This window comes from Drosophila obscura, unplaced genomic scaffold, assembly GCF_018151105.1.
Source record: "Drosophila obscura isolate BZ-5 IFL unplaced genomic scaffold, ASM1815110v1 contig_1, whole genome shotgun sequence".
Lineage (NCBI taxonomy): Eukaryota > Metazoa > Arthropoda > Insecta > Diptera > Drosophilidae > Drosophila > Drosophila obscura.
The window spans coordinates 10,877,971-10,899,149 of NW_024542679.1; the positions used below are offsets into that span (position 1 = coordinate 10,877,971).

General features: G+C 45.4%; 5 protein-coding genes across 6 annotated transcripts; all 5 read right to left on the reverse strand.

The window, feature by feature from the left end:
• Window positions 1-4: 4 nt before the first annotated feature.
• On the reverse strand, window positions 5-2,160 carry LOC111071246 (arylsulfatase B). The gene is made up of 5 exons (XM_022362484.2): window positions 1,964-2,160; window positions 1,735-1,894; window positions 1,187-1,675; window positions 233-1,129; window positions 5-170 (listed from the first exon to the last, which is right to left on the reverse strand). The coding sequence occupies exons 1-5, from the start codon at window positions 2,096-2,098 to the stop codon at window positions 130-132; spliced, it is 1,722 nt and encodes a 573-aa protein (XP_022218176.2). The 5' UTR covers window positions 2,099-2,160; the 3' UTR covers window positions 5-129.
• A 376-nt stretch (window positions 2,161-2,536) lies between these two features.
• Window positions 2,537-8,297, reverse strand: LOC111071320 (battenin). 2 transcript variants are annotated; one of them, XM_022362595.2, is made up of 6 exons: window positions 8,198-8,297; window positions 4,098-4,318; window positions 3,895-4,025; window positions 3,672-3,830; window positions 3,266-3,605; window positions 2,537-3,199 (listed from the first exon to the last, which is right to left on the reverse strand). In XM_022362595.2, the coding sequence occupies exons 2-6, from the start codon at window positions 4,302-4,304 to the stop codon at window positions 2,765-2,767; spliced, it is 1,272 nt and encodes a 423-aa protein (XP_022218287.2). In that variant the 5' UTR covers window positions 4,305-4,318; window positions 8,198-8,297; the 3' UTR covers window positions 2,537-2,764. The 2 variants fall into 2 exon arrangements, with proteins under 2 accessions (XP_022218287.2, XP_022218288.2); XM_022362596.2 differs by lacking the exon at window positions 8,198-8,297 and adding an exon at window positions 6,528-6,714.
• Window positions 8,298-10,151: 1,854 nt separating this feature from the next.
• LOC111071295 (ionotropic receptor 75a) lies at window positions 10,152-12,381 on the reverse strand. The gene is made up of 6 exons (XM_022362558.2): window positions 12,282-12,381; window positions 11,988-12,172; window positions 11,592-11,937; window positions 10,774-11,537; window positions 10,434-10,714; window positions 10,152-10,377 (listed from the first exon to the last, which is right to left on the reverse strand). Exons 1-6 carry the CDS (start codon window positions 12,379-12,381, stop codon window positions 10,152-10,154), a joined length of 1,902 nt encoding a protein of 633 aa, XP_022218250.1.
• Window positions 12,382-12,558: 177 nt separating this feature from the next.
• On the reverse strand, window positions 12,559-14,716 carry LOC121403913 (ionotropic receptor 75a). Its single transcript, XM_041592179.1, has 6 exons — window positions 14,620-14,716; window positions 14,385-14,556; window positions 13,961-14,312; window positions 13,760-13,896; window positions 12,824-13,708; window positions 12,559-12,772 (listed from the first exon to the last, which is right to left on the reverse strand). The coding sequence occupies exons 1-6, from the start codon at window positions 14,708-14,710 to the stop codon at window positions 12,559-12,561; spliced, it is 1,851 nt and encodes a 616-aa protein (XP_041448113.1). The 5' UTR covers window positions 14,711-14,716.
• A 660-nt stretch (window positions 14,717-15,376) lies between these two features.
• LOC111071254 (ionotropic receptor 75a) lies at window positions 15,377-17,593 on the reverse strand. Its single transcript, XM_022362497.2, has 6 exons — window positions 17,486-17,593; window positions 17,237-17,421; window positions 16,820-17,179; window positions 16,626-16,762; window positions 15,963-16,569; window positions 15,377-15,904 (listed from the first exon to the last, which is right to left on the reverse strand). Exons 1-6 carry the CDS (start codon window positions 17,580-17,582, stop codon window positions 15,377-15,379), a joined length of 1,914 nt encoding a protein of 637 aa, XP_022218189.2. The 5' UTR covers window positions 17,583-17,593.
• Between the last annotated feature and the right edge of the window lie 3,586 nt (window positions 17,594-21,179).

The window sequence follows — 21,179 nt, forward strand, 5'->3', positions numbered from 1 at the left end:
GAGTATGTTCAAATGAATGATTTTCTTAAGTTATTAATCTTTTAAAGGATGTTTAAAAAGGGACAGTGCTGCCAGACTCAGACTGGGTTAACCCGATACTATCGCAATCGAACCGACAGCAGTTAACGGTTATTCACAGGGACTTCCACGGTAATCGCATTCCACGGGCACTACGAAAATTAATTAAATAAATAAAACAATAACAACAACAATTGCAGCAGGTCAAGCTCACCCAATCCAGGTTTCGCGACTTCAAATGCATCCCATGTGCATTTATGCAACGTGGGATCAGATTTTCTAATGCCTTGCCGATTTCCTGGCGCCGACGCTCCTTCGCGCAGCAGTTTGACGCGCTGCCGCAACGCAGACAAAACCTCCGAGTGCCTCTCAGAATACGCCAAATTGTTTTTCTCACACGGATCGGCCCAGATATCGAACACACACTCCTCCACCAAAGGATTGCATCCACGTTGAAGATCTCCACAGCGGACGGCGGCCGACCTCCGCAAGGACATCACCCGCTGCTGTGTCATGCGTCGGATATCGTGGCGTGCCAGGACGCGCGATGTGGGTGAATTGCGTACCTCCACCACATAGCGGCTCTCGCGAGGATCCAGGTCATCCAGTTCGCGGTAGGTGAGCACTTGATCGTACTGCCCCGCCGAAGTGGTGCCACTTATGTACTTCCAGTGTCCCATTAGGAACGAAGTGACCCGCCACTCATCGTCCAGAATGTGCAGAATTTCACGCGGCACATGCGGTGCATCCACAGGTCCTGCCAACTGCGGCCACAAGTCTATGCCATCCAGCTTGAGGGTGTGCGGCAGCTCGATGCCGGCGGCACTAGCCAGCGAAGGTAGCCAATCCGCCACATAAATGGGCTGGGTGAACATATTGCCGCGTGCCTGCAGCTGTGCGCTCCAAATGGCACCAGCTACGCGTATTCCCCCCTCCCAGGGAGTGTTCTTTTGGCCTCGGAGCGGCCAGTTAGAGCCGGTATTGGCAAACATGCCCACCGACGGAGCGCCGTTGTCGGAGTAGAAGATCACAATGCTGTTCTCCAGCTGACCCGTGCTGTTCAATGCTGTGACAATGCGCCCCACACTCTGGTCCAGCTTGGAGACCATGGCTGCAAGGGATCGGTTAATCAGCATGACCGTTTAAGGGTAAATACAATCTGACCAACCTGCATACTTCCTTCTGTTGGGATCCTTAATGTAAGCAAACTTTCGAATCTCCTCCTCAGGTGCCTGCAAGGGATCATCTTCATTTGCGGTGTGGGTGGCCAGATGGCTGAGTACCAGGAACAGAGGGCGCTCCTGTCCCTCCCGCTCCCTTATCACACGCTCCGCCTCGTTGGTCAGCAAATCTGTGACATATACGCCACGATCCCTGCACTCCAGCTCCATGTTCCGACGAAAGTCATAGCCGATAGTGTAATTGCCTGCGGGCATCTTCGAGCGCCGCTGATAGTAGTCTATGTAGGCGCCCCAGTAGCCATAGTGATAGTCAAATCCACGCCGAGTAGGCGTATACTCCGGACGGGAGAAGCCCAAATGCCATTTGCCTATCAGGTTGGTGGAGTAACCGGCCTGCTGAAAGATCTCCGGCATCAAGGTTGCATTCAGAGTCAGTCCCCAGGGTTCCTCATTGCTAATTACAAAGTGTTGAGTGCCTGTAGCATAAATTGATTGATACGTGAACACATCTGTTATCAGAGACTGCAGAGATTACCTGTGTGTATTGGATAGCGACCGCTGAGTAGAGCTCCACGAGATGGCGTACACATGGCCGGCGCATACAGGCGGTCCAGAATCCGTCCATGGTAGGCTAGGGCATCGATATTGGGTGTTAGAAACTCCCGACTACCGCGAAAGCTGACATCATCGAAGCCCTGCAATATATTCAAAATTTTGGTTTGTTTTGAAAATTCGCTGATTTATGTCATAGAAACTTGTTCTACCATGTCATCGGCCAATATAATGATTATATTGGGACGCCCTGCTGCTGCTGCTGTTGTTGCTGCTGCTGGTGTCTCATTTGTCTTCACCCGTTGAAGGCAGAGTAAAAGTAATAGAAACGCTGATAAGCTTCGCATTGTGTGTTACTTAATTTCCGAACTGATGAACTAATTTTAATCGCGTGCTGCGTACCGCTATGTACGACAGCTGCCAAGCAACTGACGGCGGGACAGAGGTTTCACGTAATATCTTGGCTCGACTCGACTCGGCTCGATTTCAGTTTCAGTTTTGATCTTCGTATATGTTTCAGTTTCAGTTTGTTTAAGTTGCGAGGTGTTCGTCCAAATTAGCAGCCACTGACAAAGTTGATTGAGTATGTAATAAATAAATGTTCAGCAACGACAACAGCTGTAAGTGAAAGACATTTTAAGCTGATTTTGATTGGCTTCTGTTGGGTAAACTGTAGCCAAGACTAGACAGATCAAGGCGGTTTTCCAAGATGAATTCGGGCATATACATTTTATTTCACATGCTCGTATGTATTTTTGTAGTATACACATTAATCTGATACTGAATTGCTACTAAAAGTCAAACAATTTATTAAATTAAAGCTTAGAGAGTAATTGAACAGAGGCTACATAACTACATAACATCTACCTAGCACTAGCAGGCCAAAGTGCCAGCTTGGTTGCAGTCACACAGAGTTAATAATACTATAAGGAGTCACACACTCATTAGCTAGACAGACAGACACATTAAAGGCATAATCTGATCCCAGATGCGCTTCCTTCGTAGCTGATTGATCACCAGACAACGTTTCGCACCGCAGCCGGCAGACCGCAGATGGCATTGTGTACGGGAATGGCCAGGAAGCCGGCCAGAGCAATGCCATAGGAGTCGGACTGCACCACCATGGCCATGGCGAACTGCTGCCGCTCCGGTGATATTTCCTTGGACATGCGATAGAAGGTGTTCACGTAGGCGCCACCACCCAGCAGTCCCTCCCACAGGACGATAACGAAGACAATCCATATGCTGGGCGTGTACCACCAGATGACCTCGGTGAGGAAGTAGATGACATTGACGAACTGGAAAACGGACATTAGCCAGATCTTGTTCAGCTGGAAGATGTTGACCGAGGAGCGCGAGATGAAGACACCGATCTGATAGTCCACATTCAGCCAGCGGTACTGAGAGTCCTTGTCCAGGAAGATGTTCTCGAAATAAACCAATTCAAACTGCAAAGGAAAAGCATCAGCATTAAGAAGATCTCTCCAACGTCTCTCTAGGTATTCGCCACTCACCAATCCCTGGTTGATGAAGTACTCAAAAAAGTAGACGAGGCACAAGGGGATCATATACTTAAACAGATGTCTGATGTAAGAGAGCTTCTCCTTGAATCCAACCAGTGGCTTGTCGTCGCTGATCAGCACCTCGGTGGACTCCACGGTGGTCACAGGCAGAATGTCCACCTGTGGACGACGCAGGAGCAGCCAGAAGGCGAAGGCCTCAATGGCCGGAAAGACCAGCATGATCAGCATGGTGTTGCGGGGGCTAACATCGAGATCTCTCAGTGTGGCATAGCTCAGCGAACCAATGACGCCGGCGCCTCCAGTGCCCGACGACCAGGTGGATATGACATTCCTGAAAGAGATTTAAAGGATCATTTCAGAGGATAAACTAAGGATCAGACGAATGGTTCGCACTCACTTGTTATATCGCGAAGAGTATGCCAGGAAGGTAGTCTCTCCAATACCGCTGCTGGCCGACGTGATGATGACTCCCAGCAGGGCCATCCACTCGGCGTGGGCGAATCCAACGAGCAGGAAGCCCGCTGCCGAGCAGGCCACCGCAATGGCTATGCGTATGCTGCAAGGGAAATCCGTTTGAGATTAGGCAAAGGCCACATATACACGTATGTAGATCTACTCACTTCACCCAGAAGGGAAAGAAGGGCATCAGGATCTTGACAAACAGCGATGGCAGCACATCAGCCAGCAGAATGGCACCGGTGGACACCAAGTGGCAGTTCCTGCCCGTGGCGCTCGATTCATCGTCATCGGCCTGGGCGCAGGGGATCACAGGGAAATTATTAGTCTGACTTCATGGAAATCCCCCACCCGTATCTCTGCCTACCGGATTGAACTGCTTGATAATGTCGTGGGCCGCACTCAACATCACCACATAGCCGTAGTTGTTGCATAAGCCAAGCATCCAGTAGGATGTCAGGTCCCGCCAAAGGCCACGATCCTTTCGAGGGCTGTGGGGGCCACCTGCAGGTGCGACCACAACCTGGGGATCGTGCTCGGCCGCCTCGGCCTCTTGCTGTTTGCTGGTCGTCATAACGGGCAGGCAAACTATACAAGAAGGAATATAATTAATAATAGAAATATTTATTGTAGACTTTATTCCATGGGAAATTGGAAAGCATTGTGGGTCCGTGCCACCTGTCGCTGCATCTTAATTGGTTTCCCTCAGTGCGGTGTCTACTATTGCATTTTATCATGTCACGGAAACGCTTTGAACTTAATTGAACTGAACAGCACTGAGAAAAAAATACAGTGTAGCTCTCGAAATCGATCTAATAATATTAAAATCAATTTCAATTAATTTCAATTACATTTTCTTATCTATATTTGGGAAACTTTGTTCAAGTATTAAAGTTGAAAAACTGAATTATTATTGCCGTTTTTCCTCAGTGCATGAACAGTTATTGTATGATTATTTCTTGCTGTTTCTCTTTCTGTGCTCCACTGCTAAACTTATTTCTCTTTGAAAGAGATTTTGTAGCTCTTTTGAGTTCGCTCTTTGCGAACTACAGCGACTCTTTCGTTGGGGGTTCGTTGTTCGTTTACTATGTCTTAATATTTTCTTGAGCCGAATTTAAACAGATTGTTTAATTTGTTAAGCTGTGCATGTCTGTCGGTGGTACCTTGAACTTGAACGAACACAATTGGCATTTGGGGAAGTACGTAAAAAAGTTCATTGAAGTTTTCTCGAAAAATACGTGCAACAAATAATAATAAAATATATCTACATACATGAGTAGCATTGAAGGTGGAATGAAGCAACTGTTCTACTAGGTCATATGATTTCCTTTATCAAAATGTGTAAACAACTGCAGTTTCAGATCTTTATATGTACAATATATAATATCTATCAATACTTATTAAATTATTTTATAATGATTCTAAGAACTCTGAGAAACGGAACACAAAATTAAATAGTCAAAATGAAGGGAATGAAACTGCCATTGGAATAAGAACTGCTCGGATAGATAGATGTTTTAGTTGCTCTACAGATTGCACGGTTTGGTAACAGATTGCACAAACCATAGAGGGGGAAATGAACTGAGTGGGTCACCACCGGATATATGTACGTATACTATATAATATATATAGATCATCAGCTTATTTGGCAACGATTTATGTGTGTACAAAGTGCAATTCGATTGATTTGTTTACATCCGACAGAACTTGTGACTGTCGCCTTATCGATGGAGGGGGAAGCAAGGGATATACAACCGGAAGCCATGAGGAAACCATTCTCTCTGCAACTCAAACACATCCTCATTCGTGCCCAGCATATATATTCTATCTAACAAATACATATATATATATGTATGTAGCCCCATTTTATCTAAACGAACTCCATCAACGCCCTGTCCTCTGCCTGACAGCTATAATTTGCACAGATCATTTGAGTTGACCTTGCACCTGTTTTACGAGTGGATTAGCTTAAAAAAATTACAAATTAAATATAATCAAATTAGCAGCAAAGTGCCGGTTGGCTAATGGTGTGGTGTGGGAACAAGAACAAGCCAACTGGCAAATAAATAATTAAACAAATATCAATTCAATGGGTTTGCCAAGTCAGCAACTGCAATGCTAAAGGTTCTCTAAAGTTACTTAGGGTTATATTTATATGCTTGAAAGTGACGCATCGATGGGTTTGAGGGACTCGGTACTCGTACTCGATCCATTTGCGCAGTTACAATGTTGTTGACCCACTTCGGTATCCGCCGCTATCCCATTGCATTTGCTTAGTATCCACAAAAAGTTCAATTCGACACCACCACCGAAATACATACGTTTCGAAATATCGAAAGTAAACTGATGATAGAAGAAGTCCCCAAACCAGCAGCAGCAGCATTTACCTTGGATTTAAATCGTCTATATGTACATGCAATAATGTAAAGGCAATGGCACAGCACTTGGTCGTGTCATTCACTTTTGTCTGGGCTTTTGCCTATTTTCGAAAGAAATCCTTGAGGCATTTAGATTCGATTTTTAAACATTCTGTTAAAAGTTGATTAGGGGAAAGAATTATGCGGGCCGTCGGATCATGTCTGCTCGACTATTATTGTTAAGGGATTTTTTAGACATTATTCTTTGCTTAACACTTGGAGTTGATTTGATTATATAAAATTGTCTTAACATTTTAATCCTGAAATCACTTTTCTAGATTTTTGAAGCTCATATTTCTTAACCATAAATGTAACAAAATCTCCACTTTAAAAACCTGCAACATTTCTTCTACTCATATAATTTTGGTTGAAAGGCAAACCTTTGGTAAATGTTGTTGGTTTTTGTAAGAGCACGTTCGAGTGTTGCACTCACTTCCTTTTTTGCTTGCACTATTTTGCCAACACTTGGAGAACAATTGGCTAGAACTTTGGATAGCGACGTGTCGGCGGTACGACGACAACGACAACGACGACGTTTCGCGCGTTGGGGCGTTCACTGAGCGACTGAACCTGAATGAGCCCTCCCCAACACTCAACGCGAATCCAATCCCCAACAATAAACTGCAATCGACGACGACACCCAGCCACAATGATGGACGTCAAAGACCGAAAGTGCGAGGTATCACGCGAGTTGCCAGCGGCAGCATAAAAAGCAGAATAGAATACCCACAGACGACAATAGGAATAACAGCTAGCAGCAGTGCAACAAGTGCCGAGTGCCAAAGTGCCGATCAGTGGGATTATGTCTATAGATATAGTAATTGTACGATTCGATTTGTTTCGATTCGGTTCCGTTCGTGGAAGCCGCAGAGAGTTGAGGCCGGTCAGCGAACGTCACGTTTTCTGCTTGGCAAATGTCTCCCCTGCTCTGGTAATACCCTCTTCAAGGGTATACACACTTCGATTAGATGTTCGATTAGATGGAGAGGCATCCTACATCAGAGGTGTTTCTACGGGAACGGGAACTTTTTCCAGCACTTATGATAAGATTTCTGAAGCATGTGAGCATTTCGTTGACAATTGATAATCTCAATAGAATAGGTTCCCAGCCAAGAGTCAACGATTGTTTCTAGCACGAGTAAAGATAAAGTATACCTAGGTCTTTCCATGCGATTAGATTGATACAGAGCGATTGGAAAGTTGGATTTTCGTTTGAAAGTTTTAGCTAAAGATAATCAATAAGGCAATCAAAAATGGTGCCAATTATTGAACCGGATAGTTCGACATCTTAGCTAATTCTTATAGGCAGAAAGGCCGGTATTAAGGTATTCCAAACTTCGGAGAATTTTTCGTTCTCTAATTCAAATATTTCATTGTTTGTTGTTGGCGGCTGCTTGCCGTTAATGAACAGTTAAACCGAATGTTAATTGCATTTCGTTGTTGTTGGTTAGGCAATTTGTATGGCCAGTAATACTCGTGCTGCCGTTTGTTCTGAGCTCTTTCAGGGCTTTTGTTCTGGCCCCTAAATATGAACAGCAACAATACTTTTTTTTGCGTTCTGTGCTGCTTTGTTGTTTTTTCGGGGGAGGGCACGTGGCGTATGCGTAATGTGGGATAAACGCAATGAAAAGAACACCTGCAAACGAGGGACAGGCCTGAGATGTACAGAGTTTATATAAGAAAGAAGAGATAGCAGATATAATTTAAAATATATTATTAAGGATATATTTGGACCGATCTACAAACCAGCTACGAATAAATAACCTTGCTAGCAATGTTTTTCAATATTATGTATTTGTAACATTTCTTAAGGTTATTTAACCCACGCTGTAAATACAGAACGAACACTGTTCAGTTATGCAAACAACATTGAGTTGAAGTTCGGCAACACGATTAACTGGAAATGTTGGCTAATTTAAGACACACGTAAGCACACACACACCCGTCAAAGACAAACACTTCGACGCGACACTTTCGATGCGATAAATCCGAGGTGAAGTGCTGTAAAGAATCCCCCAAAAACAACAACAACAACCTTATGGATACGCACACTTTCGAGTTGAGAGTACGGGTACTTCCGTCTGCTACCCAATCCGCCAGCTCGAGGAATGGAATCCAACTGAGGACATGTCGAGCACAAAGCTACTAGAACAGAGCCGGTTAGCCACAGCGCCAGCCATCGACAGTGTCATTATCGTTAAGTGGGGGCCACAGATTAAATTACAGATAAGATGTGCCCAGCATTGGGCCATATAAATCTTAAGATATCAGTCAACTGCATGGCATTATGGCAGCAACGGAGCCATGAGCTGACATGAGAACTGACAATCAGGGCGCTGATGATGAGAGAGCAGCAAAAGCTTTCCCTTCCCCTGCGAATAGTTAAATCTATTTATTGCAATACATATCCATACATACTATATGTAGTTGAGAGTTTCCCCAGTAATAAATTCATTGAGGTTTATTTCCTTTCACCCATCCTCCCCATGTGGTAGTTCGAATCCGTTTCGCGCTCATTTAGCACGTACAGAAACCACTAAAACCAATTTCACACAGCAGCCGCAAAGCAGGGAATGCTTTTTTTTCTTTTTTTTTTAAACCCCTCCGAGCCAAACATACATACATATGTGTTACAAATAGAAAAAAAATCAAGTTAAAACATGTTGCTGACAAATTGCAAAATAAAATGGATTAATGACAGCAGAGTGTGCCTGCGGGGTAGGGAAGCGGAAAACTCTGTTCAATGTTGTAAATAATTCACAATTGCCTGTCAATTTCCACTGACACTGTAAAGTTGTCCCCTCCTGGGATGGAAGGGAGAGGACTGTGCTCCTTAAGGGATTAAGCAAGTGGGCCCAAGTGATGGCCTGTAGACAACAAGATTGAGTTGACAAATTGTCAAGGCAATTTATTATAGTTAAACGAAGAGAATTCTGGTCTGGCGTAGTGCCGTCTTTTGCGTTTGCCAGTTGCAATTTTGAATGCGACAAGGCAGTGGAGAAAGTGTTTTTGCTCGCAAAAGGATTTTGATTTATAATTTTGAGAATTATGTATTAGCGCATATGTCCCTAAATATGATATGTATACCGAACGAAAGATATTAAAATGTAGATCAGAAATATATATCATATCCCTTATTTGTAATATCTGTTAAGGACACTCTGTTTGACTTTTTGAAACGTTATTTGTGGAGAACGGAAACCTTGATGGTTATTTATTTTATTTCCATTCTTTAAAGCCCCCGCCCACAAATTTATTACTACGAGATGGGCGTGTCTTTCCCACTTGCCGCATTTTTCTTTATGCTGCAATCAAATCCGACAAAGCCTTTGCTGTCCGCCCCCAACGTTCCCATAAAATGTCTGCTCTCTGCCGCGGGGCAACTTCATTAAATCGACATAAATCATGGTCTGGGCGAAATATGATTGATTTACTGCGAAACTTACTCTGACGGTGGTATGGGAAATATAAGTGGTGAAACTTATTAGTTAACTGCAGCCTAATAGGCCTCACTATCTCTTTATCTGCTAGGCCCACACAACGCGGATAAAGTTTTCCATTCAAAGCGCATAAAAATGCAAATAAAAGGCGATGGAGGTGGAGGAGAAGGAGTACGAGGTAAGCTGAAATTGAATAAAATCATTGCAAAAAGTGAAAATGAAAAATAAAATGTAACCGCCAAACACGAAAACTTTTTTAATGCAAATACGAAAATCGCATGAAAACATAGCCACCACGTCCTTTGCCCCCGTTCTCAGCATCCTTCCTTCCTTCCTTTCCTTCAACGAGGCGTGCGACAGTTTTTCGGGCAGGGAAACAGGAAGCGTGGAAAAGCGTTCACCCAACCTGCAAACCCCCTGCACCCTGCATAATTTTACAGTCGTCGGACGTGGCGAAAAGTTAAATCCAAAGTGTTTTTATTTTTGTATTGTGGGCTCTAGGTGCCGTGTGCCGTGTGCCGTGTGCCGTGGGTCGTGGTTCTGAATAACAGCTTAAAGGGGATTTTAAAGAGTGAGTCGCTTGGTCCGGTTGAGATAGCGTTGCCAAGCGAGTTCCAGCAGGAGGATAAACACGACCAGTATGTAGCCGAAGATCAGCATGAGTAGCAGTGGGCCAAAGTACTCCATGCCCACGGTAATAACAAAGTTCTGGGCCACGCAATGGAGCTTCATGTGGACCCAGTAGCTGCGCTGCTTTCGATAGACGCCCGTTTCCAAGACACGCAAAAATCTAAAGGGCATACCATGCAGGACCCATACTTATATTGAAGGACTCTGAGGACTCACCTTAGGCGAAAGAGCTCCTTGTAGGTGGAGTTGCGATGCAGATGCGTGTAGAACAATTGTTCGGGTCGGAACAATATCTCATTGAGGTCACAGATCTCCTGGGCCGTAAAGAAGCGCTCCACATAGGCATATCCCGAGGATGTCTCAAAGACATAGACATAGCCGGGATTGTCTCTCACCCGAAGCACTCCCTCCTCGGCGGGCAACCACAGATCGGGGCTCTTCGACTGCAATTCCATCTTGCGCTTGATGAATAGCTTAATGTCGGATCGTCTGGAGTACTGCCAGGAAAAGAGATTCTGGGATAGGGAGGGGGTGATGTAAAGCGATGCAAACTCACATTCAGATAGGCCTTGGTAAAGGGCAATGGCTCCAGGCCCACTGTCAGCTGACTCTCGGCCAGCTGCTGCATGGTCCTGATCTTGGACTTGACCGGCGAACTGAGCAGCGAGGACACCACCACAGATGTGTAGTAGTTGTACATGATGAAGCTGATCAGGAAGAGGGCAAAGTAGATCAGCCGGCCGCCATTGGAGCGTGGTATCAGCACCGAACTCTGGATGCAGGCGGCCCCAAAGCTGATCAGAAAGGTGCTCAGCAGCGAGGGTAGGTAGTCGAGTGGCTGCCAGCGCCGAGGCATTCGCTTGCACTCCATGTGGAAGGCCACCCAGAGCAGGAGTCCAATCAGGGAGAGCACTCCAGCGAATAGATACCACACGAGCGGACTGAACGGCTGCAGGAACACATCTCCACGTAGGCCCGCGTTGTGCGGCGTGCGGAAGATGCACACCGAACGGAAGAAGCCCGTCTCAATGATGGCCGACAGATACTTGAGCCGCCCCTCCGTTGCCAGCGAGGGTGTGGCTGTTATGTCTGCCGTCTGGTCGACCACAGCGCCCACAGCACCGCCCACCACATCCGATTTGCTCCAGCTGTCCGAGAAAATGAACTTCATGCGGCAGTGCAGCAGATCCCTAAGGATCAGAGTCAAATGGAAGCCGAATCGCGCCAGCGAGTCGATGTGCGTGTCGTTCTCCTGACTCAGAAACAGAACCAGTTCATCGTCCGACAAGGAGAGCGGACGCTGGGTCACCACCGTAGCCACTGCAAGAGACAGAGCATCAGAATCATAGGATCCTTGAAGTGGGGACTTTCTACCTCTGAGCAACACATCCGTGAGCTGCTCCCGATTGCGGTACTTGGGACGCAGATGCAACGTGCTCAGGTATCGTATCCTCTCACAGCCACTCAGGTCACAGCCGGTGGCATAGTTGGCCGTCATATTCAGCTGGCCGCCAATGATTCTGCCATTGCTGTAGACATCGAAGCTGGCGTAGACCACAGAGGCATTGTTATCCGAGTATTCAGGCTCCTCCTTCACGTAGCTGACATCGGCATCGATGGAAATGTTGAAGGGGGCAAAGAAATTATAGAAATCCAACTCGGAAAGGTTGCCATGAAGCAGCCAATGGTAATGTTGATTGTACAGCTGCTCACGACTGGCCTGCATTGAGAATTGAGATCAGATTCATCCAGTTCACGGTGATTTGTTACCTCCTCCAGCAATCCTGCTGCCTTGTGACACTTCATGTCCACATATATGGCCAGTGTGGGCTGCAAATGGTCCAAGAAACGCAACTCCAGATCCTTCCAGTCCCGAACGGCGTGCATTTGCAGAAACTGATGATAGATGAGGTGCGGATGCAGGGGTTTTATGAATTGCTGGGCGAAATCCCGAGCTGCAACGAAGGAGAGAAATTTCTAAAATAAACATTTCGAAAGTGAGAATATATTCAGCCAATTTATGGGATATATTCTCAATTGGAGTGGCTTATTTTCTTGCCGCACTTTCATCTGGCTGCCAGCAATGGAACAATAGAATGAAACCGATGCGCGACTGGACTAGACTGTCCATTATAAAGTTGGCCAATTGCACCTGCAGCTGCATTGTTGACTTTGACACTCTGCCTGACCGGTGGCCAGTGGCGGCTCCTTTTATAGGGGGTAATCCCGCTGCCATTCAATCAATTTGCCTGTCAACATTCAGTCGCTGTTTGTTTTCAAATTGCACCAATTTGCCAGCGAAAATATCTAGAGTATAAATTGGTATTGGCCTTGTCTCACCTCAGTGGAGGAGAGCGGTGTGCCTGTGCCATAGCAGCTCCAGGCCCAGCACACCCACACAGAGTACAATCGATCCGAGTAGCAGAATGAACAGGGGGGTGGCATACTCCAGGCCCACGGCCACCGAGTGATTATGCTGGTAGCAATGCAGCTTGGTACGCATCCAGTAGCGTTCGTGCTTGAAGTGGATCCCCGTCTCGTGCATTCGCAGTTCGCTGGAAATACATAAATAGAATACACTTAGGAATGGCACGGGCTGTTCTTACTTTAATCTGAAGAGCTCCGCATAGGGGCAGGTCTTCAACACCACGCTGTGGGTGTTGGAGGCATCTCGCAGGGGTATCTCGTTCAGCTCACAGATCTGATGGGGCAGAAAGTGCTTCCGCACAAACTCGTAGGCCGTGGCCACTCCGGCGATGTAGACGAAGCCCGCGTTATCGCGCACACGCTTCACACCCGCCTCGGTGGGCATCCAGATGCGATCGGGCGATTGCCTGCTGCCTGCCACCTTATTCACGTACAGACTGTGCACGTCCGGCTGATCGGAGGTGGTCACGTAGACCTTCGTGTAGGGTGTCGGCTCTATGGCCACCTCCAGGCTGCTGTCCGCCAGCTGCTGCAGTGTGCGGATGCTCGACTTGGCAGGCTGCCCCAGTAGCTTGGACACCACAATCGATGTGTAGTAGTTGTACATCAGAAAGGAGGTCAGCATCAGGGCATAGAAGGCCATGCGTCCGCCCGTGGAGCGGGGTGTCATCCAGGCCCCCTGTATGCAGCCGACCCCAAAGGAGAAAAGGCAGCTGGTCAGCAACGAGGGCTTCCATTCGCTGAGTCGTTCCATGCGGAATGTAGCCCAGAGCATGCATCCGGCCACAATCAGCAGCAGGCCGAATGTCAGCCAGACACCAGCGCTGAAGGGCTGCAGGAACTCGGTGGCACTCAGGCCAGCGGAGATCGATCGGGGGTTACGGAACATGCACACATCGCGAAAGATACTGAATCTGGTCAGGGGCTTTATGAAGAGAGCCCGGTCGAAGGAGTAGATGAAGGGAGCTATCGATAGATCAGCCGCCTCGGTGATCAAATCACCGATCATGCCGCCCGTCACATTTCCATCGCCTGTCCAGCGATCACGAAAGATATACTCAAACCTGAGTAAATGAATTTAATTAATTAATTTAATTTTGTATCCGAATCCTTACCTGCAGTCCAACATCTCACGGAGGGGCTGACGCGACTGGTAGCCTAGTCGGGCGTATGTATCGAGATGTATCTGGTCTCTGGTTTCCATGAACGTGAGAATTTTCTCCTGCGAGGTGTTCAGTGGCAAGGAGTTGACCTTTGGATGAATATATATATAATTATCAATTAATGATCCGAACTATATTGGCAGATCTACGCACTGCTGCTGTGGCTCGCATTATCATTCCAGTTAGGGATTTTCGATGCTGCAGTCGATCTCTCATATGAAGATCACTCAGATAGCGCTGGACGCGGCATTCGCGCCCCTGGCAAACGATCTCCTGGTCCACTGTGACGTTCAGCTTCCCGCCCAACTGTCTGCCCTTGTTGTGCAGATCGTAGAGAGTGACATTGAAGAGGGTTCTGCTGGGAGATTGGGCATCGGCTATGGCATAGGTCACATCAGCATCGACAAAGAGTTGGGCTTCCCGGAAGAGACTCTCCATTCTGGAGAGACCTGGCAAGCGGTCGTATATGAGCCAGTGATATCGCTGGCTGAAGAGCTTCTTGTCGCTGGCCTGTCCACAGGATATACATATAAATCTATCAGATGAATCCATTTGGCAAACAAAAATCATGTAATACTTGCCCTTTTGTAAAATACTCTCGCTTTGAACACAATTGCTGTCCATGAAGACGCCCAACTTGCGGACATTGTGACTCAGGAGCTGATCTTCAAGTGGAATTTTCGTGTTGAGGTCCTCGAATTGGGTAAAGGCATTTTCCGTGTTGGCTAAGAGTGCAAAGTGTGCCAGGGCTAAGTGTACAGATAGCCATGGATATTATGTAAAGAAAGAATTAATTGAGGCGGAATACTCACATTCCTCTGACCAACAGTGCAGTATCAGGACATGGTTTATCTTGGCCATGTGCAAAATATTATACAAGATGAAACTGTGCAGCTCCCACATTTCTGCGAGTATTGCCATCAGAAAACAAAACCAGTGCTAGACCCGAATTAATAATAAAAATTACCAGGCCACCGAGGCTTATATATGGTCCAAGCATAATGCGACATAAGCAATCAACCAATCAATCAATCAAGCTAATGTGCATAAATAAGGCATATCCGAATCAGTTAAGGAATAGCCCCCCTTATACGGGCTATGACTTATTTATAGAATGATATTCACTGGCGATTTAGAGGCGATTTTTTTGTAAGTTAATCAGAAATCAGAAAATCGAATTCACTTTGATTTAAACATAAATGCATTAAAAAGTCGTTTAACCTAAATATAAAAAAACTCTAAGTGTATCCATTATCGGGGATTTTTTCTCTGGGTGTACACTGTACAGTAAAAATTAGTGTAATTAGCTGTCATTTCCGTACAATGGCCCCCAATCAAAATCAGTCAACGGATCGACCGAGTCCTACATGAACTAGACAATTGACAACTTAATGGGAATACTCGAAAAATACAAAATTGAGCCACTTCCACTGACAGGCAGCCCAAATCGGACATTAACGGATGGGATGGGACTGGATTGAACCGATGAAAGTAAGGTATGGATATTCGACCCTACTACTAGTACTTACTCGATTAAATGTAATATTTATTCGCTGATTCGCTGCTTTTTCACTTCTCCTGAGGCAAGAGACTGCGGCCCATAGTCATGGTCTGCCTTTCAGCTCGCTTCCAAGCCAGTTCCATGAGTAGGATCACCAGAGCCATGGAGTAGCCGGCCAATAGGGACAGAAACAGTGGGGCAGCGTACTCCATTCCCACCTGGATCACAAAGCTGTTGGTGTAGGTCTGAAGCCTGGTTTTGGTGAAGAAGCGCCGCTGCTTCGAGGTCAGGCCACACTCCACGAGTCGCACTTCCAGCTGGGTGATCAGCTCCCGATAGCTGCTGTTCAGGTGAATCATGTGGTAGACGGAGCTCTCCTGCCGCAGCAAGATCTCATTGAGATCAGAGATCTCCCGGGGCAGATAGTGTTTCTCCACATAGTGGTACATGAAGGAACCCTCCGAGATGTACACGAATCCTGGTTGATCCCGCACCTTGATCACCCCCTCCTCTGGCTCATACCAGACGGTAGAGGGGTCCCGCCTGTTTTCCACCTTCTGCCTGTACAGACTGCGTATATCCGAACGGGGAGAGGACTGTGGAACGGATGAGGATGTTTTATATAGAAATTGCACACCCAAGAGATCACCTTACCGTCAGGTAGGCCTTGGTAAATGGCACATTATCGATGCCCACGTCCAGGGAGCTGTCCGCCAGCTGTTGCACGGTCTTTATGTTAGAGCGTACTGGCGATCCGAGGAGCATGGATACCACAATCGATGTGTAGTAGTTGTACATGATGAAGGAGGTCAGCATGATGGCAATGAATGCCAATCTTCCACCCGTGGACTTGGGCAGCAAGTGGGAGCCCTGTATGCAGGCAGCCCCCAGGCTGATCAGACAGCTGCTGAGCAGGGAAGGCATAAACTCCAGGCACCGCTGCATCCCGTGCTGCTCCAGGCGAAAGATTACCCACAGCAGGCACCCGGCGAGGATCAGCACGGCCCCAAAGGCCAGCCAGACGCTGGGCTTGAAGGGCTCTAGAAATACGGTCGCCTTGATGCCGGCATTGTGCGGCGTGCGAAATATGCAAACGGCTCGAAACTCGGCCAGCTCGGTCATGGGATGGACGAAGTGTATGCGGTTCCAGGTGGCAATGAAGGGAGAGCTACACAGCTCCACCGATTCATTGCCCAGCAGGCCGATGGCTCCGCCAAATGCATCCTGGATGCTCCAGTCAGTCACCCAAATGTAGCTCAAGCTAAAACGGAACGGAACCTTCTGAAGAACGGTGGCAGAACTTTGGCCAGAACTTACTTGAAATGGAGAATGTCCTGGATGTGCAGGATGAGGCGATAGCCCAGCCGTGAAATCGAGTCCAAATGGGCATCCTCTTCGCTGGTCAGAAACCCCATTAGAACTTCCTCCTTGGAAGTGAGCGGCATCACTGAGACCTGCAAAAATATATCTATATAAATAATAAAAATAAATATATATTCCATATCCGCTACCAAGGCAGCCATTCGAAAGGTGATGTTGGTCAGATCCATGCGCTGCTGCAGCCTCGTCCGCTCATGCAGATCGCTGAGATAATCCCTGACCCAGCAGTGGCTGCCATTGCACTGGACACTCTGGTCAATGGTTACGTTGAGTGCGCCGCCCAAGTGGCTGCCCTTGTTGTAGACATCATGCAACACAAAGATTTCTCCTTCATCGTCGTCCTCCTCCTCTGCCCGCCGCTCGATGTAGGTCACATCGGCATCCAGGCTGATATTGGCACGGACAAAGAGCTCGGCCAGATTCGTCAGGTTACCCATTGGATCGAAGAGCAGCCAATGAAAGCGACGGTTATAGGTACGGGCACGACTGGACTGCAACCAACAGAAATATGAAGTTTTATCTGCAAGAATTAAATGGCAGGCACTCACCTGATTTGTTATGAAACCCGCCTGAGGACAGCCCAAGTCCAGGAACACAGCCATTTTGGTGATATCGTTATCGGTGTCCAAGTAATCCTTGTGTATGTCGGCCAAGCTACCAGCATTCTGTTGCAGGTCAATATATTGCGAATAGATGTGGCTCTCACTCATCATCACAGCTAAAGGATACGCCTCTTGGAAATAAAGAAATATAATTGGAAATAAATGAAATTGTGCATAATTTTTTCCTTCTCTTACCCGGCCCAGACCAGCAGTGGAACACCAAGACATTTCTCAAATTGATCTCTAGCAAATTGAACACCAGCAGACGATACAGTGCCAAATTTGTCGTCATCTCAACTTGAAGGCTTCTCCCGATTTCGAGCGGACGGCGGACCCTTTTATAGCAACCAAAAACTGTGCTGTCCAAAGAGGAGTCCAATTAAGTTATTTGACTCCAATTTTGGTTTGAAGTTTGATTGACAGGGCAGTCAATTTTGGGGCTCTTGCTACGCAATTACAAATAGCCAAAAAATTCAGAAACAAAGATCCAACAGGTGTCCATCCAAAAGCGGGGGAAGGTAGGAGCATTCGCACAAGCAGTGCGCCTGCGCAGGCTTGGGGCCAACGTAAACAAAAGTGCAAGTTGGATTTATGAATGAAAAGCCAGAAAACCATAGGATGGGGCCGCAGTGTCTCTGTCTCTGCCACCCTCCTGGTGCTAATGGATTCCTGAGCCGGTTGGGGTGGATAGCAGCGCCGCTGGCTCTAGTGATTTTGCGCCTTTTGCATGTCCATGTCCATCTCCATGTACATGAGTGTGTGTCTGCTTGCTGGTGTCGCTGTTTGTGCCCCATGCTGCGGGATATCCTGCCACAACGCAGCAGCACCATTCAATCTTCAGGCACGGGCATCGCTCTGCTCCCAATATCGTTTTGGTTTCGGTTGGGCTCAGTTTGCGTTGCGCGCTTGGCGCGTCTCGACGTACATCTGATACTCCTCTCCGGCATTAAGGGCATCCTTTCCCTTCGATTTCATTATGTTTTGTTTGATTGGTTTATTTGTGTTGACGGTAAAAATAGCTCGGGGAATTCCGGCATCCCAATGGCAGAAAAAATACACAATCGAATGGAGTATTTTTTGCGAAAATTCCAAGTAATAAGTGGATCCAAATCCAAAACATATTAAAATGAAATTAACTACAGAAAATAATTTAAAATTTAAATCTCTTTTTACACTGTTTAAAATGAATAAATATGGAAAAATGGAATGGAATTAATAAATAAATATAAAAAAACAATAAGTGGAAGTAAACCCAAAAGTACAAGCGTGAAATTAAATACAGAAATGAATTAAACAATTTAAACTGAAAGCTATTTTTACGCTTTGGAAAATTCTTTATAGTATAACAAAATATATTCAGTGTTTAAAATTGAGTTCACTTAAAAATTTACTACAACTCGTTCCATTTGTTTATTAAATATCAATACAAAAATATTTTTTTATTGTTTATTTTACAATAAAACATATATTAAGAATTGTTATTAATTTATTAAATAAAAAAACATGTACATATTTACATATGTACAATACAAATATTTCAAATTAATAAAAGTGTGAAAAGTTTGCTAATTAATTTGTGAAAACTGCAGAATGAGAAATGGCTTTAATAAAGCCTATCGTGCAAGACAACAAAAATTCACAAAATGTTACATACAATAATTTAGATAATTTCAATCCAAATAAAAAGAAAAATCATTGCGAAGACCACGTGGCGTATGCGTAATTATTGTACAAAATAATTAAGCTTCTGTGCAGTGGAAAGTTTCAAATGAAAAGAGTGTTGCGTAATAAGTTCATCTCTCATTTGAATTCCTGCCTCACTAATGGAGGAGCCATCGGGCGTATACGTAATATTTCCTCAATCCGAGAGACAAAGAGTGAGAGAGAGAGAGAATCGTACCGTCCGTGCAGCTGTTGGGGGAATCGCACTTAACTTTGATTATCGCGAAACATAAATCCGTTTGTTCTTCCAAACCATTCAAATGCTCGGCTCGGCATCTAATTGAACTGTCAAACTATAATTGCCTCCATTCTCTCAGCCCCATCCTCTGCCCTAGCCACTGGCATCGAAGCTCTCCCGCCCTCATCCATCGGATGGCAATTAAACTGTCTAAATCAACTTAATTAACAGGGCCTGTGTAAATAATTCCAAATCAAATGTATTCCACAATAAAATAAATCACTCTCTGTCGAAACTTTTACGAATGTAAATAAATGTCCAAATATGTTTCGGGCATCGAAAAACAAACCCCAAATGCACATATTAAAAATCAATTGGACTGCGGTCCAATGAGAAATGCACACAAGCCACAAATATGGCATTTTTTCGTTGCAAGCTCGGGGTACGGATACTGCAGAAATAGAGTGCAAATAAAATGCAATTATCGCTGATTTAAACGGGCATTAGAGACTTATAAATTTACCATGAGCTCCCAATGGTCGGTCATATGCGGTGGGAAAACAATTTACTCTTGCTGCAGAGGGAGGGACATAGAGGGAGAGAGAGAGAGAGAGAGGGGAAGAGAAAGAGAGAGGAGATTCTGGTCACCAGAGGATTTTCTGGTCAACCAGCAGAACAAATTATTAACAAAAACTATTTACTAAGGGAGTTGATTGGGAATGCCAGATGTGGCTAGATCCCTAGACCTCTCTCTGGTTGTAGAAATAAAACAGGAGCAAGGAAGGGAGAGCGTAAAGTGATTTTCCATAAATCAACTCTAAAGCATATAGATTTTTTATGAAAAGTCTGTTATTTAATTATTTAACAACAGATAATAACAGACAGTTATCTGCTAACAATGGAAAAATTATTAAAATTAACAGTAACAGCATAGCAACCAAATAAATAATTACAAATAAAAAAAATATATAAATCATTTCAATACACTTCCCTCTGCTTCATTATTTCATAGTTTTAAATTCCGACCGCAACATAAGGCGCTTGTCACACAGTTTACTTTCCTTTGAAAGGATCTCAGCTTTTTATCTTTTATTTTTTTCGGCAGCTTCAGATTTTTTTTTCGTTGAGGCCGCTTTAGGTTACAAAAAAATCTCTCAAATAGAAAAAAATGCAAAGCACAAAAAGCAGCAGCAGCAGCTGCTGGGGCATCGCACTCTTGAGATTTACATTGTAAAGTGATTCGGCGGTCCTTCTTCCACCGACATGCATATATATAAAGATATATATATGTATATATGTACGTAAACACATAGTTGTACATGATACAAGCTCGCAAAAAACTGCATTTAAATTAATTGAATTTTGTAGATTTTTGTTGTTGTGGCGTAGGGCCCCTGACTAAAGCTGGGGCTGGCCCCTTCTATTGCTCTTATTGGATTGGTTTGGGTTTGGGGTTTGGGGACCTGCCAGTTGACCCACAAGTCAAGTTTGCGCCGTGTCTGAGGGCAGGGCCCCCCGCCACCCAGAAGTTTACTTAAGCGTCGTCCGAATGCATTTTGTGTGTGTGATTATAGGACGGAGTGGGGAGGGGAGGCTGCTGCAACTGCGTTTGTGGCTTTTACGATTTTCCATGGTCCGTTTTTTCTTTGTTGGTTTGCATTTGCGTTCATTAAATTTGCAAGTAAGTTGAAACGTTTTTGTTTACTGCCACTGCTGCTGCTCCCTGTGCTGCTATGCTGTCTATGCCGACTAAATGGAATTTCCGGAAATTATATATGAGCTTAGGCCCCCACTTTGGAGTGGAGTGGACTGTAGGAACGGCTATGTTTTCAATAGAATTACACAGATTCCAGTTGGCCTACGAAGGATTTTCCCTAAGATTCAATGATTCATTTGAGTATTTTCTACTGTTTCTACTCAAAAGTGTTCTCGTAGTTTTTATGTGATATCTCTCTGATTTATTTAATTAAATGTTCTTTGGATTGTAAA